Raw genomic sequence first — 22922 nt, forward strand, 5'->3', positions numbered from 1 at the left:
TATTTAGTCACAACAACAAAAATAGCAATTGTGAACATCTTTAGCATTGGGCAAAATACTATTTTGGGGTGGATGGGGTTAACTTGTGAATAAAGAAGATATTTATGACTAAAATCTTTGTTTCCAAAGATGTCTATTTTTTGTGAAGGTGAACAAATCAAAATTCATGAATGCATCAATAGTACTTTGTGTGATTAACAATATATATATTCAGCATTCACAATACAAATTCTATTTTACATGATGATCTTGCAAAGTATTAATGGCCCATACTGCTACTTGAAGAAAAACTTTGCAAAAAGTGATACATAATGCTATAAATTCTACTGTACAATGACCAAATAGACCACCACTTACACTGTACAATGCAAAAATAGTTTATAAAGACAATTCGTGCATTCTGTAGGAGCACCAGAAGTGTCAGAATACACACCCATGTGGGAGTGAGATTTAGTTGTGTGAAAAATATACAATGTAGATGGAATTAAGACAGACAACAATTAAGGTGACACTGATGAACAGTGTCTTTATGGTTCAAACAGTAAAAAATATGCCACAAATGTGTATGTTTATGTTTTTCAGTGAAAACCTATGGACTCAAAGTGGAGAAGGGAGAAAGAAAGAATTCAAGGCCTTTGAGCGGTCAAAAAGATGTCTCTGTTTTAAGGGAAGTCATCTGCCAAGTGCTGTAGGGTGGTCTTGTCAAGACCAAGGTGGACTGCATCAAGATAATGCAAGAACCTGGAGGAGGGAGGGGGGTGGTGCGGAGAGGAAAAACCAAAGACAGCTGAATTGTCGATGTAAAGGACTTCAGACAACATACTTTCTTGTTTAAACTACAAGACAGCCCCCCCCCCCCCCCCCCCCCTTAAAATACATCTGAAGAAAAGAGGTAAAAAAAAGTAATTTTTGTTCAGGGTATTGACATTTACATGTCAATACAGTTGCAACAACAGGTGGTGCCAAATACCTTGTTGGCTTAGCTGTTTATTGTCAGAAAAGCAAAGCCAATGCGGAGTAAGCCCTCTCTGTGTCTCCATCTCTCTCAGATCCTGTGTGCGTTAATTCTGTCCTTAAGTAGATCATTTTTTCACCAAAAGGTATCAATAGGAATACAATCAAGGTGCTGGACCAATAAGCAATACCGATAAGAGTAACAGCATTGTTAAGATTTTAATGATACTCATCTCTATGCACTCTGCTGGCACAAATTTCCACTACAGACCACAAATAATTACAGAAGTTACAATTCAACTATTGGCTACAGTGTGCAAAGCATGATGTCTCCATTCTCACCTTCGTTTAACTTTACCCTGCTCCTTAAACTGTTCAGATCTGCAGATGTTGCGGAGGGCTGGAAGATAGTCGAGTACAGCTGCTGGCTTGTTTCCAAGTGTACCAAACACTCCCCTGAAAATCAGACTCTCTGTCACTTCTCTCCTCTGCTGGATCAGCCTGGAGCAGATTTAACATCCATTAGCAACCCCTGACCTCAACTCTGGGACCAACATCATTCAATAATAAACCACACACTCTTTTGAGACTCACCGAGGGTGACACGGGCCGCCCTGAGTGAAGCTGCAGCCTTCAACATGAGGGGCCACAGGGAAGGCAAGGTCAGCGGCAGCGTTTTTTCCCAGCTCTCCCTCCAACTGTTGGGCTTTGTTCCAGGTCTCCATCAATGCCACTCTGCACTTGTGAAAGCTCAGAGCCTCCACAGTAGCCTGGATCTCCAGCATACGTTCACTCCTCACCCAGTTGTCACTGTCACAATCAATCCGCGACTCATCCGTCATTCCATCTTTCACCACCAAGCAACCTGGTAACATTTTTTTCTGTGCAACAGGAAAATAACAACCCAGCAGGGAAGAGTCCAGGTAGGACATGTTGTCCAGAAAGAAAGACATTGATTCTAGACACTGGGCGACTGGGAGACTCTGTTTCAGTTCCTCTGGGGTCAAGGACTTCCTCTTCGCACACTCAAAAACACATTTCTCTTTGACTTCTTCCTTTGCCCGAGGAGCCGCCAGTGGCTTATAGAGAGAGAGAAAGCCGTCTTCGGAGTCCGACCCAGAAAACAGTCCATGTTGATCGAGTACACAGTGTCGTCTCTTGCTCTTCCTCATTCGGTTGGACACTTTAATCGGACTCCCATCATCTGAGCTCTCAGCAGACTGTGCAGTGCGCAAAATCTCTACCTGTGATGACAGGGATTCGGACAGTGGACAGGTGGATGGAAGATCTGCTGGTTTGGCAGGATGGTCTGGTGATAGTGAGACACTGTACTTCGGTTTGTGGGTGAAATGTGTGAGGGGTAATGGTAGGAGCATCTCCATGTTGGCATAGAGCAGGTCCACTCCTCGCCGCCTGCTGTCTGTTAGAAGCTCCCAGCATGCCGCTTTCTCCAACAAACTGTGGTTCTGTTGACATACATACTTCCTTACTATTAGCATATTTCCCCAAAAAATCTGCTGTTCCAAATGGTCACTCAACTGCCAACAATCCAAAAACATTTGGAAGATACTTTTCCACCATCATATAGTTACACTGCAATTATGCATTCTGTCACATGATAATGATGCGTAGCGTACCCCCCAATATCTATGCAAATGCACCCACTATGCATGTCCTGCTGTTCACAGTGGAAAAATTAAAAATCAGAAGTTCACAGCTTGGTAATATAAATTTATACATCAACTATTCACTAACCCATTGGGGAATTTAGAGTGTTTTACCCTGAGCAAGTCCCAGATGTGCGCCTCAGCTTCAGTGTTCAGGAGGCCCAGCATGCTCTCTGTGCAGCCGGTGTCACATGCTGGCAGAGTGGTCGGCACGGTTACGTCACACACAGTTGTGTTGGCTGCCTCTTCACAAAAAAACAAACAAACAAAAAAACAAAACAAAACCCATGAGGCAAAGAACTAAACTCACATCCACCTACCCTTCGCACCCCAATTAGCTGATCTTCTTACCATTTGTGTTGGTGTACGACTGTGGCCTAGTTATGCGGTGGCCCCCTGCACTGCGAGCCCAGAACTGCAGTTGTAGTAAAGTCCGCCTGATGTCACAGCTGTTGAGAGCGAGCAAAGAGCTGATGTCCTTTGGGTCTGTCCTCATGTCCTCAGCCAGGCACAACAGCTGAAGGTAGCTGCTGATGTCACACTGTGGCAGAGATGAAGAACTCACTGGTCACCCTTATTTTCCACAATAAACTCTAACCAATCTATTGACTCGTTTCCGGACAAACCACGTTAAATAAGCCGTTTTAAGACATACATCATGCAGATATTACACTTACCAATGAAGGTGTTTTGAAATGGATTTCTTCAAAGATGCCGTCAAACACGGTGCTGAAAGCAGCATCTAAAAGAATGTTATCAGATCGTATTTTAGCACAAATTCCAAGTACACAGCAGAAAGCCGTACGATCATCACTTGTTAAATCAGATAGTGTCGCTGACCGCTGGTAGTGAGGATGACTGGCCTCTTTGTGGTGGTCATGAATGTCTTGATAGCAGCCAGGAAGCCGGCGTCATCGTCAAAAATAACATCCACCTCTTCAAACAGGATAAGCGAGGTGGCTGTCTTCTTGCTCTGTTCTTCATCATTCTCCTTAAGTGTTGTGGATTTTGGTGATGTGGCATTAGAAGCACCAGAGTTTGCTTTTATGGACTTCTTGGGAATAACTATGTGAGGAAAAGTTGGGGGGGGGGGGGGTATTTACACCTCAAACTGTTTTAATCACACAGTCCTAATAACCACATCAGGCTATATTAATATGGCATATGCACTGAGTTATCAAACGATTTGTTCTTTGTCTGTTTAATTACTTTTACCTGTTTGTTCAGTCTTATTGTCAGGTGGCTCCTTATTCGTGGGTCGACCAGTTTTAAAGAAAGTGGCTAAGGACGTGGGGGTCAGGTTTCCTCTTTTTGTGCTCCTTGGTGATTTTGCTTGTTTTACGGGAGAAGAAACAACTTGACGGGGTAACTTTGTCTTCCCTGGAAGATGAAACAGTCGATTACTTTCTAACAATTTTGTCAACTCGTGAAATTCATCACAAGTCCAAACACACGGTAATATCTGGATGAACTGTTTTCTCATAGGCCAGTGAGTTACGGTAAATGCTGATGTCAGCACATCTGTACATACGAGGAGACGATCCCGGTCGCACTGCACCAACACTGCTGCAAGTTCCTTGGCTGTTGAAATAAGTGGGTTTGTGGACATTGACACCCTGACTGTCCACTTGGTGGGACTGAGTAGCTTCCTTCAGCTGGGACAGAATGAGACGACCACTGCGCTGAGAGGAGGCGTTCACTTCAAATACCTTTGCAGATGAGAGAGAAGGTTAATTCCTTCACAATCGTAACAGACGCGACGCTCGTGCAGCACTTTACTTGTGCTCTGCTGTGAACGGGTGCTGTGGTACGTTTATACCTTGAAGCCAAGCTCCTGGGCACAAGCGTAGACTGCAGCAGTCTTTCCTACGCCTGTGGGTCCTGTGATGAGCAGAGTATTACACAGAGTGTCCTTATCATCCCGAGAGACCTCTTCTTCACACTCCCAGTCAGAATCTAGACATGAAAGAGCCATCATGCAGTAAAAATAAAAAGGCACAAAACAGAATTGTACCAACTATAAATGTATCATAAAAGTCCTGGTTCTGTTTTCCCACCATTATTGCCTTCCTCTTGTTTGTTGACTTTCTGCTTTTTCTTCTCTTCTTGGTCTACACAGAGTTTCCACTCCTTTAGCCAACTGTTAAAAGAAATAAAAATATGTTCCAGATTCAAGACAATCATACAACAGTCTTGGATGTGCCCAAGTTCAGGATTGTGCTAATGTGGGTTATAAAGTCAAGAAAGATGACAGGTTTTTTTTTTCTTCTTCTTCTTTACTTGTACAGCTTCTTGACGGCGGTGGCATTGCCGATAATTTCAGTGGAGTGGTGTGGTCGATACTTGTCCGTCCACAGCACATCTTCCGTCATCACATCTGACGAAAAACAATCACAAAATAAAAGTAAAAACAACTGGTGCTTCTTTCCTTTTTAGAACATTAAGGCAATGACACATGCAATAAAATGAAATGCATGTCCTAACAGCAAAACCCAACATGAAGTTTATACCAAACAGAAACATTTAACATTCTCATTAATAAAACTGACCATGTTCAAACAGACAGTTGGTGGCTTACACAAAAAAAAACTAACAGTATGAAAGTGACCCATTTATAACCACATTTGGTAACTTTTTGTAAATTTAAAGATGCTGCTGGAAAAGAAGCAATAGCAATAATAATCTTTGTCCTCTTAATAAGTGGATGAAATTAATTTGGCATCAGTTTTTGAGCTAATCGGCTTGATTATCTGTGGAGCGTTAAGTGTTACAACACCAGTGAGCAAGAATTTACTGCATTTGCGCTGCATTAGACAATATGAGTCTCAGGTGTTTTAATGTACTGAGCGTATGTTACGTTACTGAAGCTTGTTAGGATTCTGAAATTCTCTACTGCACACTGGATCAGATCATGAAACAACAAAGTCTCTGTAGTCGACATCTTCTCATCTTTAAAATGGAACGCTTACTTATTAAGTTTAATTGAAAAGTACTGTTTGGAGTATTTGGAGTACAAGTCACATCTGCCCCAAAAAAAACAAAACAAAAAAAATGCATCGCAAACATGGAGTGGGGAGGGGCGACTGTATGCAAGTCGCACCTTTATTCCCAGATGTGCACCCCACAGTCTGTGTTGGTGCTTAACATAAAGATGTTAAATTCTGAAAATAAGCAAGATTGACAAATAAATCTGTGTTGGACAACATACTAGATGTTATTTGACGCAGTCTGGACAAAAAAAAAAAAAAATATCAGATGTAAACTAATTGCTGGCTATTTGATTTTGTTATCAGCTCTTTAATTTTGGATTTTTGTGTACTGTTGTGCTGTATTTTTCTTATTGGCATTTATTCTTTTATTGTTGGAGTTAATTTTGTTTAGTCACCCTCTCTACTTTTAAGTTTGGGCTTAAAACTTTCCTTTTTGCTAAAGCTTATAGTTAGGGCTGGATCAGGTGACCCTGAACCATTCCTTACTTATGCTGCTATAGACTTAGACTGCTGGGGGGTTCCCATGATGCACTGAGTGTTTCTTTCTCTATTGCTCTGTATGCACCACTCTGCATTTAATCATTAGTGAGTGATCTCTGCTCTCTTCCACGGCATGTCTTTTTCCTGATTCTCTCCCCTCAGCCCCAACCAGTCCCAGCAGAAGACTGCCCCTCCCTGAGCCTGGTTCTGCTGGAGGTTTCTTCCTGTTAAAAAGGAGTTTTTCCTTCCCACTGTCGCCAAGTGCTTGCTCACAGGGGGTCGTTTTGACCGTTGGGTTTTTTCTGTAATTATTGTATGGCTTTTGCCTTGCAATATAAAGTGCCTTGGGGCAACTGTTTGTTGTGATTTGGCACTATATAAATAAAATTGATTTGATTTGGTGCTTTGATTTCTGGGAATGCCATACATAGTTAATGATGATGATGATAATAACAACAAACATGTCATTTTTTTTTTCATTATATAAGTTGCAGGACCTCCAAAACTAAACCTGTAACTTAAACTCCAGAAAATACAATAAGTGTGGATGTGGACGGTGTTCTCTGTCCCACTACACTGCAAGCTCAGAACTATTTACTTAAGGATCAAACAGATACCTGATTTTTACAGAAATCAACCACATGAACATATTCAGCAAATGCACACAAACCGGTTCTTACCATCAAAGCTTTGAGGATATTTTACAAAAGCTGTAATGCCAGTTTAGCAAGGCTCCATTTCCTATGTGTTTTTTTCTTTAAAGGCACTTGTACAATAAGAACACTGCTGTTGTACATTTGAGAAAAAGTGCCTCAGATAAGCAGAAGGTGCAGTCAAAGAATGCATGTCCCTGATGGGCAAATAACTCATTACCTGGTTATAACCCTTGTTACTTTTTCATTGAATGCAAGTTTCTGCTAACAGTAAAACACACAATCCATCTGGGCTACTCACCTTGTTTCTCAGTATCACCACCCAAGACCGCATCATCCAAGATGACCACAGAGTCATCTTCACAAGATACAGGAGTAGCCTGAAGTACAATCTCAGCGCTCTCTTTCACCTTGTCCTCTTCAAGTCTCCGGGATCGTCTCGTGCGGCCTCCTCTTCTTTTGGAGTCTACCTCTAATGTGGCAAGATTTTCCTCGGAATAATCGGACCTCTGTTTCTTAGACAACTTCACTGATGTTTCTTCTCCCATCCTCTTCCTCTTCCCTCTGGCTGGTTCTGCAGACACTTGCGTTTTTGTGTCTTTGGTCACAGCCTCTGGTTCAAAGACACATACAGGTGATAGTTGAGAGTTTTTGCCAAAGATAAATAAATCCCCAGTCCTCTAACTCTTCCTGGGGGGGGGATCTCCAGGCATCCCCAACACAACTGGGAGATATACTGCCTCCAGTATGTCCTGGGTCTTCCTTAGGGCCTCCTCACATTTTGGACATATCTCACCAGATGCCCGAATAATTTGAGCTGGCTCCTTTCGATGCAAAAGAGTAGCAGCTCCACTCAGAGTCCCTCCCAGATATTCGGGTTTCTCAGCCTGTCCCTGACTGTAAGCCTGGATACCCAATGGAGAAACCTCATTTACACTGCTGGTATCCATGGCCTTGTTTTGTTGGTCAGTACCTAAAGCTCATGACCATAGGTGAGTATAGAAGCATAAATTGACTACTAAATTGTGAGCCTCACGTTCTGACTCAGCTCTTTGTTAAGGATGGCCCAGTACAGCATCCCCAGGACCTCAGATGTATCCCTAATCCTCTGTCAATATCACGCTCCATCATAACCCCCGCTCTTGAACAAAATCCCGAGAGACTTGAACTCCTCAACTTGGGGCAATAACTCTCCCCTGACCCAGAAGAGTTAGTTTCCCTCCGGCAGATCCCGAGCAGCCGGGAAACCAGGCCGACTGGGTGACTGTGAGGAGGAAGCGTAGCCCTAAACAGAAGCCCCATGTACACTGCCAACCCATTTACATTTCTAACCATTTTTCCCCACTCGGCGACACACCCGCCGAGGATCAAACTCTGGTTATTGGCGACTCTGTTTTGAGAAATGTGAAGTTAGCGACACCAGCAACCATAGTCAATTGTCTTCCGGGGCCAGAGCAGGCGACATTGAAGGAAATTTGAAACTGCTGGCTAAGACTAAACGTAAATTTGGTAAGATTGTAATTCACGTCGGCAGTAATGACACCCGGTTACGCCAATCGGAGGTCACTAAAATTAACATTGAATCGGTGTGTAACTTTGCAAAAACAATGTCGGACTCTGTAGTTTTCTCTGGGCCCCTCCCCAATCGGACCGGGAGTGACATGTTTAGCCGCATGTTCTCCCTGAATTGCTGGCTGTCTGAGTGGTGTCCAAAAAATGAGGTGGGCTTCATAGATAATTGGCAAAGCTTCTGGGGAAAACCTGGTCTTGTCAGGAGAGACGGCATCCATCCCACTTTGGATGGAGCAGCTCTCATTTCTAGAAATCTGGCCAATTTTCTTAAATCCTCCAAACCGTGACTATCCAGGGTTGGGACCAGGAAGCAGAGTTGTAGTCTTACACACCTCTATGCAACTTCTCTCCCCCTGCCATCCCCTCATTACCCCATCCCCGTAGAGACGGTGCCTGCTCCCAGACCACCAATAACCAGCAAAAATCAATTTAAGCATAAAAATTCAAAAAGAAAAATAATATAGCACCTTCAACTGCACCACAGACTAAAACAGTTAAATGTGGTCTATTAAACATTAGGTCTCTCTCTTCTAAGTCCCTGTTAGTAAATGATATAATAATTGATCAACATATTGATTTATTCTGCCTTACAGAAACCTGGTTACAGCAGGATGAATATGTTAGTTTAAATGAGTCAACACCCCGAGTCACACTAACTGCCAGAACACTCGTGGAGGATTAGCAGCAATCTTCCATTCCATCTTATTAATTAATCCAAAACCCAGACAGAGCTTTAATTCATTTGAAAGCTTGACTCTTAGTCTTGTCCATCCAAATTGGAAGTCCCAAAAAACAGTTTTATTTGTTATTATCTATCGTCCACCTGGTCGTTACTGTGAGTTTCTCTGTGAATTTTCAGACCTTTTGCCTGACTTAGTGCTTAGCTCAGATAAGATAATTATAGTGGGCGATTTTAACATCCACACAGATGCTGAGAATGACAGCCTCAACACTGCATTTAATCTATTATTAGACTCAATTGGCTTTGCTCAAAATGTAGAGTCCACCCACCACTTTAATCATATCTTAGATTTTGTTCTGACTTATGGTATGGAAATTGAAGACTTAACAGTATTCCCTGAAAACTCCCTTCTGTCTGATCATTTCTTAATAACATTTACATTTACTCTGATGGACTACCCAGCAGTGGGGAACAAGTTTCATTACACTAGAAGTCTTTCAGAAAGCGCTGTAACTAGGTTTAAGGATATGATTCCTTCTTTATGTTCTCTAATGCCATATACCAACACAGTGCAGAGTAGCTACCTAAACTCTGTGAGTGAGATAGAGTATCTCGTCAATAGTCTTACATCCTCATTGAAGACAACTTTGGATGCTGTAGCTCCTCTGAAAAAGAGAGCCTTAAATCAGAAGTGCCTGACTCCGTGGTATAACTCACAAACTCGCAGCTTAAAGCAGATATCCCCTAAGTTGGAGAGGAAATGGCGTCTCACTAATTTAGAAGATCTTCACTTAGCCTGGAAAAAGACTTTGTTGCTCTATAAAAAAGCCCTCCGTAAAGCTAGGACATCTTACTACTCATCACTAATTGAAGAAAATAAGAACAACCCCAGGTTTCTTTTCAGCACTGTAGCCAGGCTGACAAAGAGTCAGAGCTCTATTGAGCCGAGTATTCCTTTAACTTTAACTAGTAATGACTTCATGACTTTCTTTGCTAATAAAATTTTTAACTATTAGAGAAAAAATTACTCATAACCATCCCAAAGACATATCGTTATCTTTGGCTGCTTTGAGTGATGCTGGTATTTGGTTAGACTTTCTCTCCGATTGTTCTGTCTGAGTTATTTTCATTAGTTACTTCCTCCAAACCATTAACATGTCTATTAGACCCCATTCCTACCAGGCTACTCAAGGAAGCCCTACCATTAATTAATGCTTCGATCTTAAATATGATCAATCTATCTTTATTAGTTGGCTATGTACCACAGGCTTTTAAGGTGGCGGTAATTAAACCATTACTTAAAAAGCCATCACTTGACCCAGCTATCTTAGCTAATTATAGGCCAATCTCCAACCTTCCTTTTCTCTCAAAAATTCTTGAAAGGGTAGTTGTAAAACAGCTAACTGATCATCTGCAGAGGAATGGTCTATTTGAAGAGTTTCAGTCAGGTTTTAGAATTCATCATAGTACAGAAACAGCATTTGTGAAGGTTACAAATGACCTTCTTATGGCCTCAGACAGTGGACTCATCTCTGTGCTTGTTGTTAGACCTCAGTGCTGCTTTTGATACTGTTGACCATAACATTTTATTACAGAGATTAGAGCATGCCATACGTATTGAAGGCACTGCGCTGCGGTGGTTTGAATCATATTTATCTAATAGATTACAATTTGTTCATGTAAATGGGGAATCTTCTTCACAGACTAAGGTTAATTATGGAGTTCCACAAGGTTCTGTGCTAGGACCAATTTTATTCACTTTATACATGTTTCCCTTAAGCAGTATTATTAGACAGCATTGCTTAAATTTTCATTGTTACGCAGATGATACCCAGCTTTATCTATCCATGAAGCCAGAGGACACACACCAATTAGCTAAACTGCAGGATTGTCTTACAGACATAAAGACATGGATGACCTCTAATTTCCTGCTTTTAAACGCAGATAAAACTGAAGTTATTGTACTTGGCCCCACAAATCTTAGAAACATGGTGTCTAACTAGATCCTTACTCTGGATGGCATTACCCTGACCTCTAGTAATACTGTGAGAAATCTTGGAGTCATTTTTGATCAGGATATGTCATTCAATGCGCATATTAAACAAATATGTAGGACTGCTTTTTTGCATTTATGCAATATCTCTAAAATTAGAAAGGTCTTGTCTCAGAGTGATGCTGAAAAACTAATTCATGCATTTATTTCCTCTAGGCTGGACTATTGTAATTCATTATTATCAGGTTGTCCTAAAAGTTCCCTGAAAAGCCTTCAGTTAATTTCAAAATGCTGCAGCTAAGAGTACTGACAGGGACTAAAAGGAGAGAGCATATCTCACCCATATTGGCCTCTCTTCATTGGCTTCCTGTTAATTCTAGAATAGAATTTAAAATGATTCTTCTTACTTATAAGGTTTTGAATAATCAGGTCCCATCTTATCTTAGGGACCTCATAGTACCATATCACCCCAATAGAGCACTTTGCTCTCAGACTGCAGGCTTACTTGTAGTTCCTAGGGTTTGTAAGAGTAGAATGGGAGGCAGAGCCTTCAGCTTTCAGGCTCCTCTCCTGTGGAACCAGCTCCCAATTCAGATCAGGGAGACAGACACCCTCTCTACTTTTAAGATTAGGCTTAAAACTTTCCTTTTTGCTAAAGCTTATAGTTAGGGCTGGATCAGGTGACCCTGAACCATCCCTTAGTTATGCTGCTATACACTTAGACTGCTGGGGGGTTCCCATGATGTACTGAGTGTTTCTTTCTCTTTTTGCTCTGTATGCACCACTCTGCATTTAATCATTAGTGATTGATCTCTGCTCCCATCCACAGCATGTCTTTTTCCTGGTTCTCTCCCTCAGCCCCAACCAGTCCCAGCAGAAGACTGCCCCTCCTTGAGCCTGGTTCTGCTGGAGGTTTCTTCGTGTTAAGAGGGAGTTTTTCCTTCCAACTGTCGCCAAGTGCTTGCTCACAGGGGGTCGTTTCGACCGTTGGGGTTTTTCCGTAATTATTGTATGGCCTTGCCTCACAATATAAAGCGCCTTGGGGCAACTGTTTGTTGTGATTTGGCGCTATATAAATAAAATTGATTTGATTTGATTTGAAGAGACAATCCACCCTTTTCCAGGAGAGGACCTTGGGCTCAGATTTTGGAGACGCCTGAACTCATTCCAGTCACTTCACACTCTACCCCAAACCTGCCCAGTGCATCTGTGTGAAGATCTATACTCGCCACAACACATATGGGATGGAGTTCATATACAGGTGATCCAGCACAGACACATTGTGGTCTCTGAATCTAAATTGCTACAAGATTTTCACAATGATCTTGTTTGGACTTTGCACTACATTTACATCCAGGTCCATAAATGGTTGGGGAGCGACACTGCCTACTCCAGACAGACTTACCATACTGTGACAAATTGTTCGTATTTCTGAATGGTCGCTGTAAATGAAGTCATGTTCAGTGGCTTGAAAATATTCATGCATCCATCCCCTAATGTGTCTCAAGAAAAATAGCTCCACAAAAAGATTTGTATGAACAATCTTCTGTATATTTAGTTTCCCCAATTACATAAAATGCAGGGACTGATAGATTTACCAGAACTCCTAAAATGCTAATGTGATATTTTTGGGCAGTTATGTGGCCGAGTGGTTGCCATCCAAGAGCTAACAGTGTGGTGGATCCGGTGGCACTGGTGCATTCTCCCAAACCTGATTTTCTAGTTTGACTTAACTTGTCCACAAATGAACAGAAGTGAGGTACACATTTGACAGTGTGCAGTTTTTATCTCATCCCCCTGGTGGTGGTTTGTGGAAGTAACAGCACTGTTGATTTTTAGTGGTGGGCACAGTTCCACTAATCCGCTAACCACCAATTATCGAAGCTAACATTTTCATTAGCGGATTAGCTTTCCAGATAACTTAGAAAACCATCAGCGGACCAATTAGCTTCCGATAAATTTAGTTCCAATAACTTTTAAACCACTAACACATTTTTGCGGGCATAGTGAATAAAGGTTAACAGTTAAAAACTTTTGTAAAGTCTGAATTCAAAGATTTTAGTGCCTGTCTGTTACGTTTTGTAGCAGACACAGCCATGAATAGTAGAACTCCAACCTCTGCAGGCAGAGGACAACTGACTATCAGAGAGAAAGAAAGAGGGAGGGAAGAAAAAAAAGATAATTTCTCTTCACACCATACAGACCTGCCATTCATTTCACTGGAGTCTTGCACAGGCAGACAGTTTTGACTTATGGTTATAATTTTAAACAAACTAAGTTATTGAAATTAACACATTTCAGTAACTGTGTTATACCGACCACCCAACCATGATGTCAGGAAACTAATGTACCCATAATGCAATGTGACGTGTGTCTAAACGCTAAAACCTGCAAAATTAGTGCATTACGTTAAAACTAAATCATACAGCTGATATTTTCACTTTGTAAAATGACAGACGTGATGTTAATTTCAATAACTTGTCCGGAAATAGTTTGTTTAAAATTATAACCATAAGTCAAAACCGTCTGCCTGTGCAAGACTCCAGTGAAACAACCGGCAGGTCTGTAAGGTGTGAAGAGAAATTATCGCCACCCCCCCCCCCAATCACCAGGTCTCTTTTGCTGAAAGAAGGCCGATCTGAGACAGAAGAGTTGACTCTTTGTTGTGTCAGTAGCTGCAATGTACTGAAGTCAATACTGAAAGCTATCGGTTTAGCTTTTATCTGTAACATCCACAAAATTTTTAAGTGACATATCGGCTTAGCTTTATAAAAGCAAACTTTTCAGTTAGCGGATTAACAGTTATCAAAGCTAACTTTTTGGTTAGTTGTGCCCACCACTGTTGATTTTTAATAAAACACATTTACTTTAGTCAGTGAACAAGTGTAGCATCTCCCTGTCCAGCAGACCTGAGGTTGTGCAAAGCTGCAGATGGTCACTGCGTCTCTTCTGAAGGCGAGTGAAGAACAACTGAACAGGGAAGGAAGTGTTAGATGCACCGATTTCCTCCATGAGAAGAAGACGAAGACTTTCAGAAAATTCAGACCTCCAACCAGAACCCTGACAAAGGAGAGAGCAGCATTATTAAATAAATTTAAAAACATTTATGCTGGAAATATATCAAGGAATAATGCCCTCATCCTGCCCTGTTTAGAGAAAATTTTGAAGCAAAAAATAAATGCAAACACAAAAAAGGAGAGAAAAACAAGGTAAATGGATTTAACTCCGACATACTCTTTGGCAAAATGTTCTACAGGCTGGTTTTGTCTTCAAGGCAAAGCCACCACTCAGAGATGGAAGTGGACTAAATGTTTGACACCAAGTCTCTCTCAGATGATGCAGCAAAGAAGACCCAGGCCATGGTAATCCCCAGAGAGGGCAATCTATTAATGCAGAGCAAACAGGTTTTACTGGGCCAGTTGCCCTCTTTTATCAATATATACTACACATTAGCATTGTACAGAAATTAACTTTCTTGAAGGTATCAGATTATGACATCGGCTAACCTACCAGTTGTTGGCTGCTTTATGTGTGTAACAGTTTGAAAGGTTGAACAGGACAGAGAATAGGCCTCTTTAGTGGCAGCAGTCTTGGCTATCTGCTTCTTGAAGGACTCAGGCAGGCCGCTTTTCAAAAACTCCCTACGTGCCCTGAGCTCTTCATTGACCTGGAGGTTTTCAGAGGCCTCGTTGGCAGTTTCATCAAAGATGGACACTATGGCTGAGGCCTTACGGGAAGTCTTATCTTGGACCAGTGGGGCCACTTTGGAGCATGTTACAGAAAGAGCAGAGTTCAACTTGATTTTGCACATGACAAAAACACAATACAAACTGACAACTTATATTTGGGGAAAAAAAAACTACCTGGGAGAGCCTTTGTGTTTTTGCCCAAAACTTCATTTAGACTCCGTAAAGCCTTCTGGGACTGACTCTTTCCTGGACCCGCAGAAGCAGAGGGAGACTCATCTTCTTCCATGCAGATAACTGAATCCTGTCAACCACAAGCACACATAAGAATTTAAAAGCAAACAAAAAAATTAACAAAACGCGTGCTTGGTTCGGTTCTTTGCATTTTTTTTCCTTCTTGTAATCACAAAAGCATTTTTGTGTCTTTCCACTGTACAAAAGAAAGAAAAATTGAGAGTGACTGGCAACAAGAAAAGTATGTGGCAGAATAAAAAAAAGTTATACAACTACAATAATAATCTGATGACTGGAAGGGATGCATGACTGGTTCCAAAACAGAAGGTTCTCAGTTAAAGACCACCTGTGCATGTTCCTCATGTACATCCGGAGCTGTTTAAGGAGAAATGTATATGTATATTTTAAAATATATAATTATACATTGTTCTTCTCAGGATACGTTTAAAGATATCTCAAATCTTGCCAGACTGAACTCTTACCTGCCACTGTTAACCTTTTCGTTTTGTTTTTTTATTTCAACATAAATATGTGGCTGCTCTGATTCTGGTTCTATTTTTATTTAAACTACTTTTTAGAATTTATGTTGGCTGATTTTGCACATTACTTTTGTTTTTGATCTTTTTCTGTTTTCCACCATCTTGGTATGCCTTTTTTCTACTTATATATATATATATATATATATATATATATATATATATATATATATATATATATATATATATATATATATTTAAAATGGAGAACTGTTCCCCCCCCCCACATAATGTTGTCAAATTGTTATTCTCTCTAAAAAAATTATTTCAAATCTGAATGAGTTCCAAAAGCATAACTACTAATTCCCAAAATATTTACAGCTGGTTTCTGTGATGTAGATGTTAATTCTACAGTCTTTTATAGCAGTTAATTCTTTTGCTGGACTGATGAAAATGTGGCTACGAAGTCTCAATAATAACAATAACAATCAATCTCCAACATATTCTGTTCCGAGGGTTTAATACACTTACTGAATTTTATTATTTATTGAAAAACTGTGTGCATGTTGAAATGTTTATCTCGTTTTTCTTTTCACCTTACCTCATCTTCACAGTAACTCTTCCTGACAGAGGCCTCAGTCCGTAACGAGTGCCTTCGGGTGCTCTTCACCTCAACAGCAGCCCTTTTACTCTTTTGAACTGCTTTGGCTTTCTCCACCAGTTTCTTTGCCTGGTTCCTTTTCTTAGAGTTATCTGAAAGCTTTGCCTCCTGAAAAAAACAAAAAGTGTAGTGTGTGTGTGTATATATATATATATATATATATATATATTTTTTTTTTTTACAACAGTAATACGAGTATATCATCTTTAGTCTATAATTCTTGCAGTTTTCCTGGAGTAAAATGTCATCCGAGCTACCGAACACTTACTTTGGAGGCAGAAAGTGTGTCCACATTACTTCCATGGGCAGATTTGGAAACAGAAACATTTCGATGGACTCTACTGAATTTAATCCTGGTGAAAATGAGAACAATAATGATAACATAATCCAAATATAAAAGAATAATAATAATTAAAAATGCCCGTAAGCACAAAGGTACACGTGTGTTACCTGATTGGACTTTGTTTTGTGTCTGGAGGGCACACGATCTCTGCAGAAAACACCCCATGTTTGGACTTTCTTGTTTTTGGAGTGGACATCTTCACAGGTGTGTCTAGTTGTAACACACCCTTCTTTGAGCCACACTGTCTTCCGGCCTCTGGGACATTATCTTCTGTTGTAGGCCCAGATACTTGTTTGACGCCGGCCACTCTTCTAGACCGCCTCACAGCTGGAGTGGGTGGAGTCGATGTGACAGGAAGGTCATCCATCTTATCGTCAATCACAACAACTGCTTCGACAGTTTCTTCCACAGCATCATCTGAAGCTGTGACTTTTTCCTTTTCTACTGACACCTTCTTTTTGCCTTTTCCTGCTAGCTTCTTTTTAGCTACTGCCTTTTCTTGAACAGCAGCACATTCTTGTTCATTGGCGAGTGGAATAACGTCCTGTTCTGCATCATCCACTGTCTTCTCTCCGCGTTGTTTCTGTTTGGTCTGGCTCTTACTGGGCTTGCCTTTGGATCCATCTAAGGTAGGCTGTTTGAAAGCTGCTATGAACTGCTTCCTCTCAGCTTCGCTGCACTTAGGTGTGGATTCACTCTCAAGCACGGCAAGCTCAAGATCTTCCTCCTCAAGAACCACATTTGATTTCCGTTTGACAGTCAGAGAGGAAGAAGGATGTTGGTGTCCTCTCTCTCTGTGAGGAGACGATTCCAACTCTGGAAGGGATTTAGTTGCTTTTTTCATGGTGAAGATGGAAGCAATCTTTCCTACGGTTGTACCAGCTTCCTGTTTGGGAGAGACGTGGACATCAGCCTTGATGGTAAGGGTTCTTGGAGACGCTTGCAGAGAATCTAAGTTTTCATCATCTTTAGAGACGTTCAACTGATTAGTTTCCATCTCTTCAACCTCTCCTATCTCTTTTGATTCATCTCCTTGGCCACATTCCGCTTCACCATGATCCTGACTTTGGCTCCGCACAAAATCCTCAAACGAGATGGTTACAGTGCTGCTGTTTAACTCAGAGGCTTCATCAATGCTGACCTCCATATCGTCATCACACAAGGACTTGTCTGCCTCTTTGGCCTCTGGATCTGAACGTTTTGTCTCTTTCTGTTGCTTCTTGCGAGGATTTCGTGGAGCTACTTTTGTCAGTTTTGCTTTACATTTGGAAGGCAGATCTGGAGATGCCTCATTGCTGTTCACTTCTGGTGTAAGTCTGAGATGGCTCCCAGGCCTAGAACAAATTTCATCACGTTTTTCTGTATGCTCAACACTGATTCTATCAGAGATTTCGGCAATGACACAAACATCAGCGCTAAGCTGGGCCAGCAGAGCTGCTGTGTCACTGCCAAGGACAGCACAGCTGCTGACTGTATCTGCTGCTGTGTCTCTGCTACCTGGTTCATCTGCATTCAAGCAGATCACATCCTCACTGGAATTACTGGCATCAGGCCCAATAAGTGTCCTGACAGCTTTGCTGGCCTTTCTAGCACGTTTATGAAAAGGCCGTTTCACCGCTACCTCTGGGCTGGTGTGTTTGTCTGCTGACTGACACCTTTTATTGTTTCCTTTATATTGTTCTGGTGTGCTAGTTGTCTCCCCAGAAGACTGAACTTTGCGGCTAAAGTAGTCCATAATGTTGTTGGAGCGGGGTGGAGAAAAAGGTTTTTCCACAGGCTTAGAGACGGGAGAGAAGTAGTTTGTGATCGTCTTCACAACAGGACTGCTGCCATCTTGGCGAGAAGGCTTGCAAGGCTGTAAAAAATGTATATGTCATGAAGTACAAGAAATTATATGAAACAAAAACATTAATTTGTTTAAAAAGAAATGCTACAGTATGCTGTTAACACAGTCCAAGCCAACAGTACCTGCGTCTCAAAGTCCTCAATGACAGACGCCATCGTCATAACACCAGCCATAATTTGAAGAAACCTAATGCAAAATAAAACATCATTATATACATAAAACAGCAGTAAATCATTATTATACATATTAGATTGCTAGGCTAAGTGAATGACTGCACAACTTGAAATATGATCAAATCAGGACTTCCTATGACAGTTCTGAATAAAATCAATTGGTCACGGGCAGCATCTACCACACAAAAAAGTGTGCCAGATTTAATAAAAATGCATTTTGAATTTAAAATGTCCAAAAAAAAAAAAATTATACAGTAACCTTCCTTTTCTCTCAAAAATTCTTGAAAGGGTAGTTGTAAAACAGCTAACTGATCATCTGCAGAGGAATGGTCTATTTGAAGAATTTCAGTCAGGTTTTAGAATTCATCATAGTACAGAAACAGCATTAGTGAAGGTTACAAATGATCTTCTTATGGCCTCAGACAGTGGACTCATCTCTGTGCTTGTTCTGTTAGACCTCAGCGCTGCTTTTGATACTGTTGACCATAAAATTTTATTACAGAGATTAGAGCATGCCATAGGTATTAAAGGCACTGCGCTGCGGTGGTTTGAATCATATTTATCTAATAGATTACAATTTGTTCATGTAAATGGGGAATCTTCTTCACAGACTAAGGTTAATTATGGAGTTCCACAAGGTTCTGTGCTAGGACCAATTTTATTCACTTTATACATGCTTCCCTTAGGCAGTATTATTAGACGGCATTGCTTAAATTTTCATTGTTACGCAGATGATACCCAGCTTTATCTATCCATGAAGCCAGAGGACACACACCAATTATCTAAACTGCAGGATTGTCTTACAGACATAAAGACATGGATGACCTCTAATTTCCTGCTTTTAAACTCAGATAAAACTGAAGTTATTGTACTTGGCCCCACAAATCTTAGAAACATGGTGTCTAACCAGATCCTTACTCTGGATGGCATTACCCTGACCTCTAGTAATACTGTGAGAAATCTTGGAGTCAGTTTTGATCAGGATATGTCATTCAAAGTGCATATTAAACAAATATGTAGGACTGCTTTTTTGCATTTCCGCAATATCTCTAAAATTAGAAAGGTCTTGTCTCAGAGTGATGCTGAAAAACTAATTCATGCATTTATTTCCTCTAGGCTGGACTATTGTAATTCATTATTATCAGGTTGTCCTAAAAAGTTCCCTGAAAAGCCTTCAGTTAATTCAAAATGCTGCAGCTAGAGTACTAACGGGGACTAGAAGGAGAGAGCATATCTCACCCATATTGGCCTCTCTTCATTGGCTTCCTGTTAATTCTAGAATAGAATTTAAAATTCTTCTTCTTACTTATAAGGTTTTGAATAATCAGGTCCCATCTTATCTTAGGGACCTCATAGTACCATATCACCCCAATAGAGCGCTTCGCTCTCAGACTGCAGGCTTACTTGTAGTTCCTAGGGTTTGTAAGAGTAGAATGGGAGGCAGAGCCTTCAGCTTTCAGGCTCCTCTCCTGTGGAACCAGCTCCCAATTCGGATCAGGGAGACAGACACCCTCTCCACCCTTAAGATTAGGCTTAAAACTTTCCTTTTTGCTAAAGCTTATAGTTAGGGCTGGATCAGGTGACCCTGAACCATCCCTTAGTTATGCTGCTATAGACTTAGACTGCTGGGGGGTTCCCATGATGCAATGAGTGTTTCTTTCTTTCTTTCTCTTTTTGCTCTGTATGCACCACTCTGCATTTAATCATTAGTGATTGATCTCCGCTCCCCTCTACAGCATGTCTTTTTCCTGGCTCTCTCACTCAGCCCCAACCAGTCCCAGCAGAAGACTGCCCCTCCATGAGCCTGGTTCTGCTGGAGGTTTCTTCCTGTTAAAAGGGAGTTTTTCCTTCCCACTGTCGCCAAGTGCTTGCTCACAGGGGGTCGTTTTGACCGTTGGGGTTTTTACATAATTATTGTATGGCCTTGCCTTACAATATAAAGCGCCTTGGGGCAACTGTTTGTTGTGATTTGGCGCTATATAAATAAAATTGATTGAATTGATTAACATACATATTTAATTTTTACAACATGACATTGTCAAATTATTTGTGTCCACTCAATAGCCCAAAGACAAATGGGGCAAAATCCTCACATGTAGGAAATGACTGGAATATAAGATTACAGCTGTCTTCAATAACAGGGAATAGCTGACAATTAATTGCAGTTCAGAAAATTCACAAAGTTGTCTTTTTTTGGATTGATGTGTCCATACATAGCTGTATACATATAGTGAACTTTTATTGGTACGTAGAGTCTCTGTCATTGGTCAATATAGGTCAAGTGATCACGACGCTACGTACTTGTACATGTATTTGTTACTGATATGTAGACTTCTAAACTACACTAACCACAACCACTAATCATAACAATAACCCCTAACCGTAACCCTAACAAGCCACATCCTAGTTTTAAAACCACCATCATACCTGACAGTGGTAACAATACACAGTACTGTACTGTACTGCATGGGTGACGACAGCTGGAATGAACAACAATAATAATAATAATAATAATAATAATAATAATAATAATAACAATGACTTTATTCCAGACTCAAGAGTACATAGATACATGATGATATGTAAATAGGACCATATCTGGGCAGCTGGGCGGGTTGTATAGTACACAGTTCACATACTTTCAACAGTTGTTGAGCCCTGCCACAGAGTGTAATCAGCATCAGGTCATCTGCATACATAATGGTATGCCTCTATAATAGCAGCGAACATGACAAATATTTAGCCCATGGCTCAGGTCATCCATGTACATATTAAATAAATGAGGAGACAAAATGCCACCTTGTCTGACACCATTAGATACTCCAAAGAACTCAGAGATCATTCTTACTGATACACATTTTCTGGTTACCACCAGTAATCTAACAATATAATCAGGAAGTCCTCTCCTAATGAGAGCTTTATATATGACTGAGTGATTGACCCTATCGAAGGCTTTACTAGGATGGAGGAAACATGCAAACATATTACCATTAAGCACTCTATAGCAGAGGGTATTCAACTCGTTCCAGAAAGGGCCAAGAGCGTGCAGGTTTTCTTTGCAACCACCCACTAAACCAGGTGATTTCACTGATTAACTGATACCATCTGCTCAAAGTGATGTCAATCATTGATGTTAACCAATTCTAGGGGTGCAACTGTTGGTAATACTTGTCAGACTAGGTATCTCTTCAACCGCCAGAGATAAAGCAACCAGAATATGATCATCTGTCAAGTTGTAACACACATTCTTATCACTAATAGCACTGTCAAAGGCTTCTGTCGACATAACATGGTCTAAGCAGGATTCAGTACCCCAATAATTACTGACATAGGGTTAACTGTCATTGGGTAACATATGACAAGAAATTCTGACATTGTGATAATCACAGAAGCATATGCTTGGCAAATAAGGAATTGTCTAGATCCTTCAAGTCTGAATTCCAGAAACCTATCAATACCACAGCTGTAGAGTCAAATTCTTCAATTAATAAATTCAGAACACCCAAATCCTCCAACAATCATCTGTTATTGAATATTCTATTGATTATTTTTACACTTGATTAAATGAGGGGGAAAAACATTTAAAATGTAATTTCCCAAATATCATCAGTTGTTGTAATGCGGCCCAACTTAAAAATATCCATTTTCCAAAGATAAAAATACACAAACATAACTTTAATAGGAACTATTATTGGGACAATAACCATTTTTGTAGTACTGAGGCTGTACACCACACAAAGGACTTCAAATTGAGCGACCAAGATCTGCTATACAGACTTTAAGATTTCATTCAATGGGGTTTAACAAAAATAAAATGATTACTGCCTACTCTGGACAGATTTACCATACACAGTATTTGACTCGATAAGGTGCATGGCATGTACACACGATCCACTGAATCGTCAAAAGAAAACTAGTTGTAAAAGTGATTTTGTACAAACAATAACAGTGTAAGGAGCATAAAATCATAACCCCAGACATCTTGTTTACTTTCCTAGATTAACTCACCGGTTGAGCATAAGATTAAAAATCCATTTGCAAATAAAACTCTACTTGTCGTGCCACAGGGACAAGAGTCTCAACAAAAGTTTAAGAAAGATAAGCACTCACCAAGAGATAATTTTGAAAATGTGGACACTTAGTTATTGTCTGTTTATTGACGTCCGGCTGTGAACCAAAGACACAGAAAACAAGCTAGCACTGTTTGCTAAACGCTACCGTTAAAGTAGCTCCGCTGTTCACCAAACTGCTCCGAAACATTTCCCGTGTGTCAGCCACGTAGACGCACAAGCTACGCGGACACATTTCAAACTATTAAAAGACGGAATATTAAAAACATCTTCTTTATTGTGCTCTTTCAAAAACGCGCCAGAACCAAGAGCGCCAAATATCGATGAACTTTGACACGCACGCGACCCGTCGTGCTGAAACAAAGAGGGCATGTACCGTGTCAGCTGGTGCTGAAGGAAATTGACACCGCCGCCTACTGGCTGAAAAGACTCTTAATAGACT

The 22922-nt window shown here is 40.7% G+C and overlaps 1 protein-coding gene across 1 annotated transcript; it reads right to left on the reverse strand.

Moving 5' to 3' along the window:
• Positions 1–108: 108 nt before the first annotated feature.
• Positions 109–22835, reverse strand: atad5a (ATPase family AAA domain containing 5a). The gene is made up of 22 exons (XM_034189414.1): positions 22521–22835; positions 18360–18423; positions 16499–18246; positions 16317–16401; positions 15989–16156; positions 14855–14981; positions 14502–14753; positions 14226–14374; positions 13901–14051; positions 7046–7357; positions 4902–4998; positions 4679–4761; positions 4441–4577; positions 4153–4330; positions 3837–4001; positions 3462–3686; positions 3299–3363; positions 2973–3162; positions 2736–2866; positions 1549–2420; positions 1297–1455; positions 109–741 (listed from the first exon to the last, which is right to left on the reverse strand). Exons 2-22 carry the CDS (start codon positions 18408–18410, stop codon positions 663–665), a joined length of 5424 nt encoding a protein of 1807 aa, XP_034045305.1. The 5' UTR covers positions 18411–18423; positions 22521–22835; the 3' UTR covers positions 109–662.
• Positions 22836–22922: the final 87 nt, after the last annotated feature.

This window comes from Thalassophryne amazonica, chromosome 16 (assembly GCF_902500255.1).
Source record: "Thalassophryne amazonica chromosome 16, fThaAma1.1, whole genome shotgun sequence".
Lineage (NCBI taxonomy): Eukaryota > Metazoa > Chordata > Actinopteri > Batrachoidiformes > Batrachoididae > Thalassophryne > Thalassophryne amazonica.